The sequence below is a fragment of the Hibiscus syriacus genome, unplaced genomic scaffold, assembly GCF_006381635.1.
Source record: "Hibiscus syriacus cultivar Baekdansim isolate YM2019G1 unplaced genomic scaffold, ASM638163v2 tig00111640_pilon, whole genome shotgun sequence".
Taxonomy (NCBI): domain Eukaryota; kingdom Viridiplantae; phylum Streptophyta; class Magnoliopsida; order Malvales; family Malvaceae; genus Hibiscus; species Hibiscus syriacus.
The window spans coordinates 621,637-635,601 of NW_024063142.1; the positions used below are offsets into that span (position 1 = coordinate 621,637).

A 13,965-nucleotide genomic window follows, 5' to 3' on the forward strand; every position below is an offset into this window, starting at 1 on the left:
TTTTCATCCACTTCTCTGCTCACTCTCTTTCTCGCTAAAATCTGGGTGTTCTTATTGATCTCTCTTATTTATTTGTTTTCGGGTTTCAATTTCCTTTTGTGCAAAAGGCGAACAAGTTTGAATCATGGTGTTGTACGACTCCTCCACGTTAGCGGGGAGTATCAGCGGCAGCTCATCCTCCTCTTCCAAGCCGCCGCCGTTTCCGTTGCAGCGGGAGCAGCAGCAAGATATTGATGGTCATCTTGCCGGAGCGGGATATAAAGTTAGGTCATCCGAGCTACGCAAAGTAGCTCAGCGACTTGAAAGGCTCGAAACCGCAATGGTTAATTCCCCCGCAGATTTATCTCAACTTGCTTCCGATACAATCCACTATAACCCTTCCGATCTCGCCTCCTGGGTTGACTCGCTCCTATCCGAGTTTGCTCTGAATCCTACTTGCCCCTACGAGTTCGTCACGGATCCCGTAACAAATCGGACGGTGGTAAACGATTCCTGGACCACCACCGCGACTAATATGCCGCTGGTCCACCAGGATGTTTCTTACGAGGAACAAAGTTTGAATAATAAGTTACCGATTGTCACGGCGATGGAAGAAGATTCCGGCATACGGCTGGTCCATATGTTGATGACGTGTGCGGAGTGCGTCCAATGTGGAGACTTCACATTGGCTACATCGTTTCTCGAAGACATGCAAGGGTTACTGACACAGATTAACACCGTTTGTGGTATCGGTAAAGTTGCCGGACATTTTATCGATGCTTTGAGCCGTCGTATTTTCCAAGGTATTGGCGGCGGTTCTATCGACGGCGGCTCCGCTTTCGAGAACGAGATTTTGTATCACCATTTCTACGAGGCGTGTCCGTACTTGAAATTCGCTCACTTCACTGCTAATCAGGCGATTCTCGAAGCTTTTGTCGGTCATGAATGCGTCCACGTGGTGGATTTCAATTTGATGCACGGCTTGCAATGGCCAGCTTTGATACAAGCCCTCGCTTTACGTCCCGGTGGACCTCCTTTACTTCGTCTCACCGGCATTGGACCGCCATCGCCAGATGGCCGTGACTCGCTTCGCGAAATCGGGTTGCGACTCGCAGAGTTGGCTCGGTCTGTCAACGTTCGTTTCGCCTTCCGCGGGGTCGCGGCTTCCAGGCTCGAAGACGTGAAGCCGTGGATGCTTCAGGTGAATCCAAAAGAATCGGTGGCAGTTAATTCAATCATGCAGCTTCACCGCTTACTCGGTTCGGGTCCAAACCGGAATTCCCCTATCGAAACGGTTTTGAGCTGGATCCGGAGCTTAAACCCGAAAATCATGACCGTCGTCGAACAAGAAGCAAACCACAACCAACCAGGTTTTTTAGACCGTTTTACTGAAGCTCTTCATTATTATTCAACGATGTTCGATTCTTTAGAAGCTTGCAGCGTTCAACCGGACAAGGCATTAGCCGAGATATACATTCAAAGGGAAATAACCAACGTGGTGAGCTGTGAAGGGTCGGCTCGAGTCGAAAGACATGAGCCGTTGGCCAAGTGGAGAACACGTCTGAGTGGCGCCGGATTCCGGCCATTACATTTGGGGTCCAACGCGTATAAGCAAGCTAGCATGTTGTTGACACTGTTTTCGGCGGAAGGGTACTCAGTGGAAGAAAATGACGGGTGCTTGACTCTGGGTTGGCATAATCGCCCCCTTATTGCTGCTTCGGCCTGGCAAGCCGTACCTGATGCGCCGGCTGAGTTCCCGGCACCGGATACTCATAGGCCATCCTAATCAAAGGCATGCTAATAGTAAATAAGTAGTCGCAACTAAGACCTTGCTGTAAATTTGGGGTAATTCGTTTTCTTTTGGGAAGATATTTCTTTTCCTTTTTTTTATTCGCGTTTTTCCCCCAGCATTAATCGATGTTATTTTCATTTAGATTTTACTCCAGGAGAAATCTGTTCCTAGGATTTTCCATATATACCTCCCATGTCCTTGAATCAGGCAAATTGATCGTTACGAAGAAGATAACAGAGGTCGGTGGCAATTTGAATTTTTGGTGGTTAGAGTTAGCATTAGGCTTAAAAGGTGAAAATCATGAGAGATACTTAAATTTCATATCCTACAAAACTGGCAGGTACTTCCTACTTTCGAAACCGGGGAATTTGTCCAGACACCTTTTTCAGGTCTTGAGTGCTACCCTGTGACCCAACACATAACCCAAAATTTCTCATCACCCACCCACCTCACCTGCTTTCTTATTTTACCCTTGAAGAAATCATGGTGAGTGTTGAGCTGTAAGCATTTGTGGCATCTAAACTAATTGCCATTGCATCTATGGATGAGTCATTTATGGATGACTCATAAATTGCATTTATGCAAGCATTTATGGATGGTTGAGTCATGTATATCTAAACAAATCCCATTGCATCTGCCAAATCCTTCCATAACCAATTCCCTCTTAATTTTTTTACTATCTTTAACATTCATGATCCTCTCTATGGTCATCTGTATTTAAACCTAATAACAGTAGCAGATGAAAGCTAATTAAATAGTGGTCTGTATTTGTTTAGGTATTTAAATTATGGCAATCGGCATTTAACTGTAAGCTAATTAATGATTCACCAGAGGAATGCGATCGATGCATGTGGTTTTTTCTGAAACAAATTGAGAGAAATTTGTTTTGTTTTATTTTTCTTTTCTTTTAAAAAATACTATGAAATTAAGAGAGAGGGGGACCCTTAGCCAAATAATGAGAGAGAGCAGAGCCAGATATGGGAAATAGACTTGCTCACATGACATGCGTTTCCCTGTGTACTGTAATGTCCCGTTGCCTTCACTTACTCTCACACCTCACCCACTTCCTTAATCATAGCAATAAAATCCGATTCGAATTAGTTGATCAATAGATCAGATATCAATTATTAATTTAATATTTAATATAGCTCGAAAAATAAATTTCAACGTACTGTCATAAATTGTATTGGAAAATTTGGTCTTTCCTCGCATTTTTTAAAATTTTGGAGGGATGAAACTAAATGTCTGGTTTCAGTCTCTATCATGTATGGATTGGAATTTTGGGGATTTTACTCATAGTCAATAAGACCCCAATATTCAACCGAGAATTCTGCAATTCCGAATCGCGTCCTGGTAACTCGGATCTTCCCGGATCAAAGTGGGCCAAACTAAGACCATAAAATTTGGTCCCCACAGGTGCTACTTCCCAGCATATTCACGTGTCAACATCTATGTCACCGTTCATTTATTTATTTTCCACATTCACTTTCATCTATATTTTTCTTATTGATTTTGATTTCACATATAATTTTTTAATAAATAAATAAATAATTTCATATAATTAAACAATAAAATATGTAGTAATGTTTTTTAAAAATTGTATATATATAATAATTTAATGATATTTTTTTTATAGAAATAACTAATTTTATTCAAAATATGAAATATCTCAAATTATAATAAAGATTTACAATCACAATCGTAAATTAAGCACATAATTAGGAAAATTTACTATAATCATTGAAATAAAATTAGCAACTTAAAATCACATAAGGATCATACAAGGAAATATTAAATTTAACCAAGAAACTCGAACAAAGAGAGATACAAATAAAACTGATCGCACCTGTAAATGAATTACAAAAAGGGATCAATCTAATGAAAGATCACCGACAAACCGAAAATCAGACTTGTTATAACACCCCCAACCCGTATCCGACCCGGATACGAGTCCGAAGTGTCACATTGACTTTTCAAACATTTATTCGTATAAAATAGTGAGTAATTTAAAAACTTTGATAACATTTAACTTATTCAAAACGTTTACAAAATATATATCAGAGTTCATACAATTTATGTCTTTAGACTACATGCCAACTACACTCTATATACAGTACTATATTTTCTGATCTGACATTTGGTAAGGAAAACTGACCTGTCTTGCTCCGCATTACTCTTTACTATTCTCGAAACCTACGTGTGAAACAATCACACGCTAAGTCGAAGACTTAGTGAGGCATAACAACTTATAATGCACTTTATAACATATATCAATACATGCATGTTCTGTTCTATCATGTTATATCAATTCCATGCATTCTTCGTATCATATAAAATCATATCAGATCAATTGCAGTAAATCCATACATACACATAATTCATCATTAACAGTTTATCATGTAATCACATACTTTTATGGTTAACCTTTTCAATCAAACACTATACACACACAACATCATATCATTTCTATAACATTTATCATACCACTAAATATATTTGTTCATATCTCTGGATTAGCCCATGTACATATGTGAGAACTATCGATATGTGAGTCTATAGAGGTTGTGCACTAATGCTGTCACCACAGCTCGTATAATTGCACCGAAGTGCCTCGTAGAATTGCATCGTAGTGCCATATAATGATGTCCATGAGGACCACATATAATTCCTTAAGAATCATATACATATGCTAGGGATCAAGTATGTGTTTTTCAATACTTCACACATGTTCCACATAATATATATATATCCCGAAGGACCGCGTAGAATTGCACCGTAGTGCCATATAATGATGTCCATAAGGACCACATAGAATTCCTTAAGAATCATATACATATGCTAGGGATCATATATGTGTCTCACCAGACTTCACCAGAATTCCTTAAGGACCACATAGAATTCCTTAAGTTTTCCGACTATCTTTTTCGTTTATACATTCATCCTCTGTTGCTTATCATATAAACAATAACCAGTAATACCAATCCATTGTTGTCTTTTCTCTTATTCGATTATGCATCTTTCCTTTGACCTTTCTAAAATTCAATATAATGTCACTCATCATGTTGACAGTAACATCCATCTCTATATCATAAATCCATCTATTTCTTCTTAACTTTCTAATTACCTTATAACCATACCAAACTTGTATTTCGTCATCATTTGACCAAAACACAACTTTAAATCTTCTTCAATGTGATTAAACATATACTTTAAGGAGTCAAACAATATTTTCACATCACCTTGCACACTTGTCTTATTTCTATTTCAAAATTGTCCTCTGCACTTCCATATTTATCGTATCTGATCCTTTAAATCAATCCCTTTCATTTCTTTATTCCTTCTTCCTTATACATAAATCATATATTTCCTTTCATGTTCCCATACTCTTGTCTTATCACTTATACTCATCTTTATGTACCAATCTTCATTGCATCCTCATTACTCTGATAACCCATTTCTTATACATAACTTCATTCTTTATCATTTCTTATACTTGTATTTTCCTTCCTGAAGGTTCCATGCAAATACTTATCTCAGTGTCTTCATCATAGCTATCTGCTCAGAACATACAACTATATTCAAATTCACATCATAATCAATTAACTCCACTTTATCTTTCCTCCAATCTTATAACTCTAGCACCTTTACTCTGACAACTAAATAATAACTTTTGTTCAATCTAGGGCACAAGCCCTATTATACCAATCATATACATCCTTTCCAATCTAAATTATCTCAACATTCGCTTACTCAACTTATCAATTTCACCTCTATTTCATACATCCTGAAATTTCTTTTACTCAAACTCAACATTCTGACTTCTTGTGTCCTATAATCTGATCATCAATATACACATTCTCAAACTCTTCTTATCCATCCTCAGCTTTACTTAAATATACAAATTCTTACTTCCTTTTCCTTTATTATACCACATTACTATGATCCAAATATGCAACTATATCCAGATCCATTGCAGATCTGGTTATCATATCCTGACAATATCTTATAATCTTATAATTCCAGTACATTTTTATCACATACTCTAGTTAGCCAATGCTAACTCTTTCCATCTTAACTGCAAATCCTTATCATAAACATACTCTTGTTTATGCGCAATACTATCACTTCGTTTCAAACTCATAAGCTCTGACTTTATACATCTTATACACTAGTCACTGATGCACTTATCCTTGAGTTCTTCTATACGTACTCATCACGTCCTTAGATCTTTTTAACCTTCTTATGGTGACACCCGTTCACCATCTTCTATTTTATCCACATAATAACAAAACTACTCTATATCATATTTTCGATTCCAAACGATGAAAACTTTCTATCATTATTCAGATATGCTTTCAGCTTTCTGAAATCAACTTTTGATCTTACTAGGCATTTCCTGAGGTGTCCGCTCTTCATCCTGCCTGGCCAGGGCAGGTGAATAGCTATCACAATCAGGAATATCACCTTTCACTTACTTCGAAATTATCACGATCGGATTTCTACTGTATTAAATTATTCTTATTCTATTAACAATACAACATACTCCTTACACTATCAGATCAGAATTTTTTCAATCTAGGTTGGCATGTACACCTTTTATGACACATTGAACTTCGGTTTATGCCGAGAATCGACTAAACCATAGCTCTGATACCATTAAATGTAACACCCCCAACCCGTATCCGACCCGGATACGAGTCCGAAGTGTCACATTGACTTTTCAAACATTTATTCGTATAAAATAGTGAGTAATTTAAAAACTTTGATAACATTTAACTTATTCGAAACGTTTACAAAATATATATCAGAGTTCATACAATTTATGTCTTTAGACTACATGCCAACTACACTCTATATACAGTACCTATATTTTCTGATCTGACATTTGGTAAGGAAAACTGACCTGTCTTGCTCCGCATTACTCTTTACTATTCTCGAAACCTACGTGTGAAACAATCACACGCTAAGTCGAAGACTTAGTGAGGCATAACAACTTATAATGCACTTTATAACATATATCAATACATGCATGTTCTGTTCTATCATGTTATATCAATTCCATGCATTCTTCGTATCATATAAAATCATATCAGATCAATTGCAGTAAATCCATACATACACATAATTCATCATTAACAGTTTATCATGTAATCACATACTTTTATGGTTAACCTTTTCAATCAAACACTATACACACACAACATCATATCATTTCTATAACATTTATCATACCACTAACATATATTTGTTCATATCTCTGGATTAGCCCATGTACATATGTGAGAACTATCGATATGTGAGTCTATAGAGGTTGTGCACTAATGCTGTCACCACAGCTCGTATAATTGCACCGAAGTGCCTCGTAGAATTGCATCGTAGTGCCATATAATGATGTCCATGAGGACCACATATAATTCCTTAAGAATCATATACATATGCTAGGGATCAAGTATGTGTCTTTCAAGACTTCACACATATTCCACAGAATATATATATATCCCGAAGGACCGCGTAGAATTGCACCGTAGTGCCATATAATGATGTCCATAAGGACCACATAGAATTCCTTAAGAATCATATACATATGCTAGGGATCATATATGTGTCTCACCAGACTTCACACATGTTCCAAAGAATATATATATATCCCGAAGGACCGCGTAGACCCTCGACTCTTGGCATGCCAACTATACCCCTAGCTCTCATGACACATAACATGGGCATTATCATTTATTTCATTTCAAATATTCACATAAACATGTAATTCACTGTCACATATCACGTATCACATAGCTTCTTTTCATATTATCACATAGTCACATAGTTCACTTACACGTAGATCATTTCCATATAATTCACATGTCACATATCTCATGTTCTTGTATTCATATAATATATAATCACATAGATTACTTTCACATCACATAATTCATAGTTATGATTTCATATATTTACCTAATTACAAAGCTAATTCACCTATACACGTTTTCATATAATTTCTATCATTTATCACCCAACCACATTTATTCATGTACACATACTCATCATATCTTGTTCACATATGATCATATACTTCATATAACAGATAGGAACACTTTCACATAGCTTATAATCATAGGTCTTATCTCATAACATATACTTGTTTTCACATATATATTTCATATCAATTCTTATACCATCACATAATTCCTTTAACATACATAACATATCATGTAACATTATAATAGAAATACATATAAGTCATATCACTTAGAGCACATATACTTATAGTCACATTGCTTATATCTTAATCTTATGCCTTCTCTTAGACATATATATATATTCACATGTTCAGGTAATCCACCATTTCATCACATAATTATGTATTCATATAACTCATTTCATTTCATATCTATATATATATATATATATTCTCAAGATTTATCCTAATATAAATCATATAGCACTCTTATAAATTCATATTCATATTCATCTATGTCAGACTTATAAACACATCTCACTTCTATTATTTCTTTATATATATATAATCTAATATGTTTACTTAATTCAATTTCATATAACTCTTATAATCTTCTCATATAGCTTCATAAATTTCTATCATACAACCCCTGTGTTATAGTTTTATTTAAACATATGAATCTTTCCCATCTAGCTTCTCTTATATGTTCATATTATCATTTATGTTCAAATCTCCTAGTTAGTGTACTATTCTCACTTCATCCTATAGATCAATATTATCCAGCTTATTTCACTTATCATATAATAATATAATTATATTTTACTATGATCACCTAGTTTATATCTCATATAATTCATAACCTTTCTTATGTAATTACTTATACTTTATCACCTAACACATCAAAGAACAGATCAATCCATATAATCAAGCATACATACATGTATATTCCACTAATGCCTTTAATCATGAAATCATGTGTAACACTTTACGAAATAGACTCATCGCAAGTCTTATTCCCATCGCACATCGTATACTATTGAATATGCACTCACCTGGCCTCACTAGTCAATTCCAATCTCTTATCTTTCCCCTTGATCGATCTTACTTGTCAATGATTCCGGAACTGCTTTACGCGCATAATCTACATAAATGTACATTTTGAGGCAATCATTAGATACCTACACCTTTTAATTGGATACTAGCAACTTAAACGAACTTATTAAACCCATATTCACAATTTCCTTTAGGGGGAATCGATTCCCTACTATGGGGGTATCGATTCCCTAATGACATTCTGGAAATGTTGTTCGTTTGAAGGGGTATCGGTTCCCCTTGAATGGGTACCGATTCCCCTTGCCCATAAATCATATTTTCAACCCGAAAATTACTTCATTTCCACTCAAACACTTCATATATCATCCCCTTTTCATTCTTAACTCTAGTACACATACTTAAACCAATCTATATTCATTTATTTCATCTTAAACCTCAAAATCCTATCTTCCATATGAGATTCAAAAATCATACCAAATTTTCAATGTGTTATAATTCCAATTCTAACACTTCATACTTCTTAATTAGATTGATGACAAGTTAAATTCATCCATAAAACTTCAACAACCATACCATATCAAAATTTCATCTTAAAACTCATATTGCAAATTCCTTCATAATTCCTTTATCTTATTGTTTAAATCCCATATAAGCTTTCCTTAAGCTTATTTAATACCCAAAGAATCAAAACTAAGCTTAAAACTCAAGAATTAACCAACTGAAATTAAACTTACCTTTGCCTTGCTCTCCCACGTATGAAGAAGAAGAAAGGAGAAGAGAACTCTAGATGTTTCTCATATTTCCCCACGTTTATATTACCTTTAAAAGGAATATAAAAATCTTTCTGGTCAAATGACCATTTAACCCTTAATTTCCTTTAATAATTACTAATTAACCTTCATCATATATATCCAATAATCATTGAACTATTTCATTCTTATACTTTAGTCACCAAATTCTGAAACTTTACAATTTGATCACTAACCCGGTATTGAGGATGTTACACTTGTGCAACGTGAAAAGCTATAAATGAACGCAAATTTGGTATCTAAATCTAATCTGAGGGTCTAGAACAAGGAAGATCAACAAGATATCAGATAAACGTCATTGTGATCAGTCGTGGCGACGTCAAATTAATCCTAAGAAAATATATAAATAAAAAAGGCCATATAACCCCCAAACAAACCAAAAGACATAATAAAATATGTCATAAAAATATATAAAAACTTACAGCAAATGTAAATTTATTGAAAATTAAAAAAAATAAAAGAAAATAAAGATATGATATAAAGAAAAAAAATATAATAAAGAATACTGACTGTCGACAACCAACATTAAAATTAATGTCACCGTCAACCAATAAAAATAAAAAAAAAGACAAATAACACACCAATAATTTAATAATATCTTAAATATTATCCATTAATAAATCTATTCATTATCCTTTTAGGTATAAATTTCGTTTTATAAAATAATTGTTTTAAAATCATTATTTTAATTTTTCACGTACATAACATGGCTAACAATTGTAGAGCGTTTTTACCTAAAAATCACTCAAATATTATAATATTACTTTGTAGACACTGTTTTCTTAAATTTTATTAATTTAACACCCTTTCTGATAAGGCGCCTCACGTTAAACGCGTCCTTATTTAGGTAGACCAAAGATGTGTTTCCTGAAACACACCTTCTAGGATAAATGTTGACATAATACCACGTGAGAAGACACATTTCAAGGGACGTGTCTTCTAGGATCCACATCAATTCCCTAAAAGTATTTAAAAATATATGTTTTAAACAAATTGAAATATAAAATTATAGGGACTAATATCGTAATTTAATACATATTAGTTTTATGAGTTGAAGAGTTTAATGGGTTAATTTTTATATAGGTATATTGAAGTGTTTATGTTATGTTTCTTGACAATATGAGATAAAAACTAAGAGGTGTATTCCTTAACTTTTTTAACTTTATATCTAATGAATCTACTTATACATTATTGTTAAAATACATTAGGTTAATATTTATTATTAATGTTTATATTAATTAAGATTTAGATATTTTTATATGTTAATATTTATTATTAAGGTTTATAGTAAATTAATTTTTTAAGTTGATATATATCAAAGGGGAAACAATATACTCATGTAAGATCGAATATAAGATTAATTATATTCGGACTGCTCAAACGCCTTAAAATAATGTATGTTCTTTTGTTTTAAATCTTGATTATGAGATAATGAGTAATTTTCATGTAATTTATTTAATTATATGTTTTTGTTGTAGTAATTTGAGATGGAATAAGCTACAAGATGTTCTTTCTTATGAAATTAGCGAGCTTAAGAGTCAAACACACCTGTAAGCAACACCTGAAAGTATTTTTTTCACATTATGATAATTAAGATTGTTGCTTCCTACTAACTGGAAAATTGATTAGGTATCTAAGCTTCAACAAATTTAAAGGGTAGATCCCGAAGGAGCTTGCGAGTCTACCAGAGCTAAAAAGATTACGAATTGCTTTCTGATTGATATATATCGCTTCAAAAGTTAATTTCGTATAAACATTAATAATAAATATTTTATTATTAAAATTTATTTGTTAAAACTTTCAACATAAACATCTATTTAGTGGGCTAAAAATATTATTAATCTACTTTTTAATTAATATATATCAGCTTCAAAAATTAATTTAGTATCTAATACTTTTTTATTATGTTTCATGACAAATTTTAATATAAACCTCACATCTTACATGTTCATGGCACCAAGCAATAATTTTTTCATATTTTTATATTATATTCAACTTAAATTATAGATCTAATTAATCATATTCAATAAATAATATATTTATATGTCAATGAAATATTTTTAATTTGTGTTACTTAAATTTTTTGAACCCATAATTAAAAAAATAAAATTTTCAATATATTAACATATAAAAATATATAATCTTAATTAATATAAACCTTAATAATAAATATTAATATAATGTAATTTAACAATAGTATATAAGTAGATTCATTAGATATAAAGATAAAAAAAATTAAGGAATACAACTTTGAACTTTTATCACACATTGTCAAGGAACATAATATAAACACTCTAATATGCTTATATAAATGAATTTCATTAAGCTCTTCAACTCATAAAATTAATATGTATTAAGTTACGATGTTAGTCTTTATAATTTTATTTTTCAATTTTTTAAAACATATTTTTTTAAATACTTTTAGGGATTCTGATGTGAATTTTGGAAGGTTAACACATTGAAACGTGCCTTCTCACGTGGTGTCATGCCTTCGATCTATCTAAATAAAAGTATGTTTTACATAACACGCTTTACAAGAAAGAGCACTAGATTAGTAAAATTTGAAGAAATTGTACCTGATATGTAATATTATAACATTTAATGATTTTTGAGTGAAAACGCCCAAACCTAATACTCTGATGTCACACCCACTTGAGCTTAGACTTGAGAGGCAGTGTTTTTTTTTTTTTTATAGAGGCAGTAATTTCTTTGAATAATACTTATTAATTTATTTTATTAAAAAATAGTCAATTTTAAGTGAAACTGACGCATCTTAAATTAAGGATTTCACCATCTTGGGGGTCCCACGCAGAACATGTAGCCTTGTAGGAGGATTCTGCCTTTATGCCAATACAATAGTAAGTTGCAGTAAATCTCATTTTCAGACAGCAGTATCCCATTAATAAATTTATGTCATTTCTAAAAAGAAAATAGGATTCAATCAATTTTCATTATTTATTATTAGGGTAAATTACGAATTTAATAATTAAATTTTATTCTCTATTTCTTATTTTATTCATTATATTATCAATTTTTTTAATTTTTTACTGAACTTAATACATTGAAATTTTTGTCAGTCGATCATTAAATAATTAACGGCTTCAAAATAAACTATTATATAGACTGCAAAATGTAAGTAGTTACGGTAACAAACCAGCTAACAACCTTATTCATCGAGAGTGACACTAACTCTCTTGTTCGTGAAGACATTGCCGGAAAAAGCACCACCAAAGCCGGCTGAGTCAGACCCTGGCATCGCCGAACAAGAGAGACACGGCAAGAAGAAAGAGCAGAAGCAGAGAGCCAGACCATGTTAACTTCTCAATTTTTCCCTTAACTTTTATTAATCAATGCGTAAAAGAGAGGATACAATGAGAGAGATGAGACTACTCTATATAAGGCACACTTCATACAGATTTCCATGCACACCAATCACAGCTGTAAAGCAGTTACCGTAACAAACTAGCTAACAACCTTCACACGTCAGGACGAGCTAACAGCTCACTACCCCGAGCTAATGACTTCTCCTCGTAACTGCTTAAACAAAACGTCATTGTTTTAGTGAAAATTTTATTTATAACGATGTCGTTTTTAAAATTGTTAATTATTTAATTACGAACTGACCGTAATAGGAGAGAGTAAAGTTCATTGATAAAATTTAATATCTGAAAAATAATGAGAGGAGAAGAAGAGATTACGAGTGGTGAATAACACTAATTATGGGGTGGAAAATTCTAGATTCCAACAATGCTAGCTTTATCATTGGCCGAAAGGATTAAAAAAATCAAGAATACAACATACACGTGATTGAACGAGGCAAAGATGTGGAATACATAAAAAATAACAGCAACCTTGGTCGATTGAGACATGCAACGACAGTAGCTTGTAACAATCATTTTGACCATACAAAAAACGGTGGCATCTTACATATTCTAATCGATATTGTTTGTAGCCATTAATTGCTCTTCGTCTTTATGATTTATTCTATGTTGATTTTAATTTAATTGACAGGGACAGTAGAAGTGGTGAATGGTGATGTTCTGGTATGCACAGTGAAGTTCTTTTCAGTTCAAATCAGTTGCCATCAATTATCTAATTTGTTCAAATGTCGATTTTTACATTTAATTTGCAAGACAGCTCCATTATTTGTTCAACAGTTGTCCCAGTTTCTCAAGACCAATAAAATGAAACGTGGTGCCCTTTTCAGCTTGGAAATCTCCTTGTTCGGTTCCTAAAGGGGTATAAATGTGGCAAAAGAAGACTAGTCAAATTTTCATTACCATACTAAAAGGCCTTGCCTGTGTTTTGACCAGCAATGTAATTCATCTATTCATTTAGATCCTAAAAGTCTCGTATAGAACTTTGCATTTGCT

At 33.1% G+C, this 13,965-nt stretch overlaps 1 protein-coding gene across 1 annotated transcript; it reads left to right on the forward strand.

The window, feature by feature from the left end:
• On the forward strand, positions 1-2,156 carry LOC120166501 (DELLA protein GAI-like). The gene is made up of 2 exons (XM_039175765.1): positions 1-1,766; positions 1,978-2,156. Exon 1 carries the CDS (start codon positions 125-127, stop codon positions 1,763-1,765), a length of 1,641 nt encoding a protein of 546 aa, XP_039031696.1. The 5' UTR covers positions 1-124; the 3' UTR covers position 1,766; positions 1,978-2,156.
• The last annotated feature ends 11,809 nt before the right edge of the window (positions 2,157-13,965 follow it).

Excerpts from the sequence above, each read along its gene's own strand:
- LOC120166501 (XM_039175765.1), top strand. The coding sequence starts at position 125 with ATGGTGTTGTACGACTCCTCCACGTTAGCGGGGAGTATCAGCGGCAGC.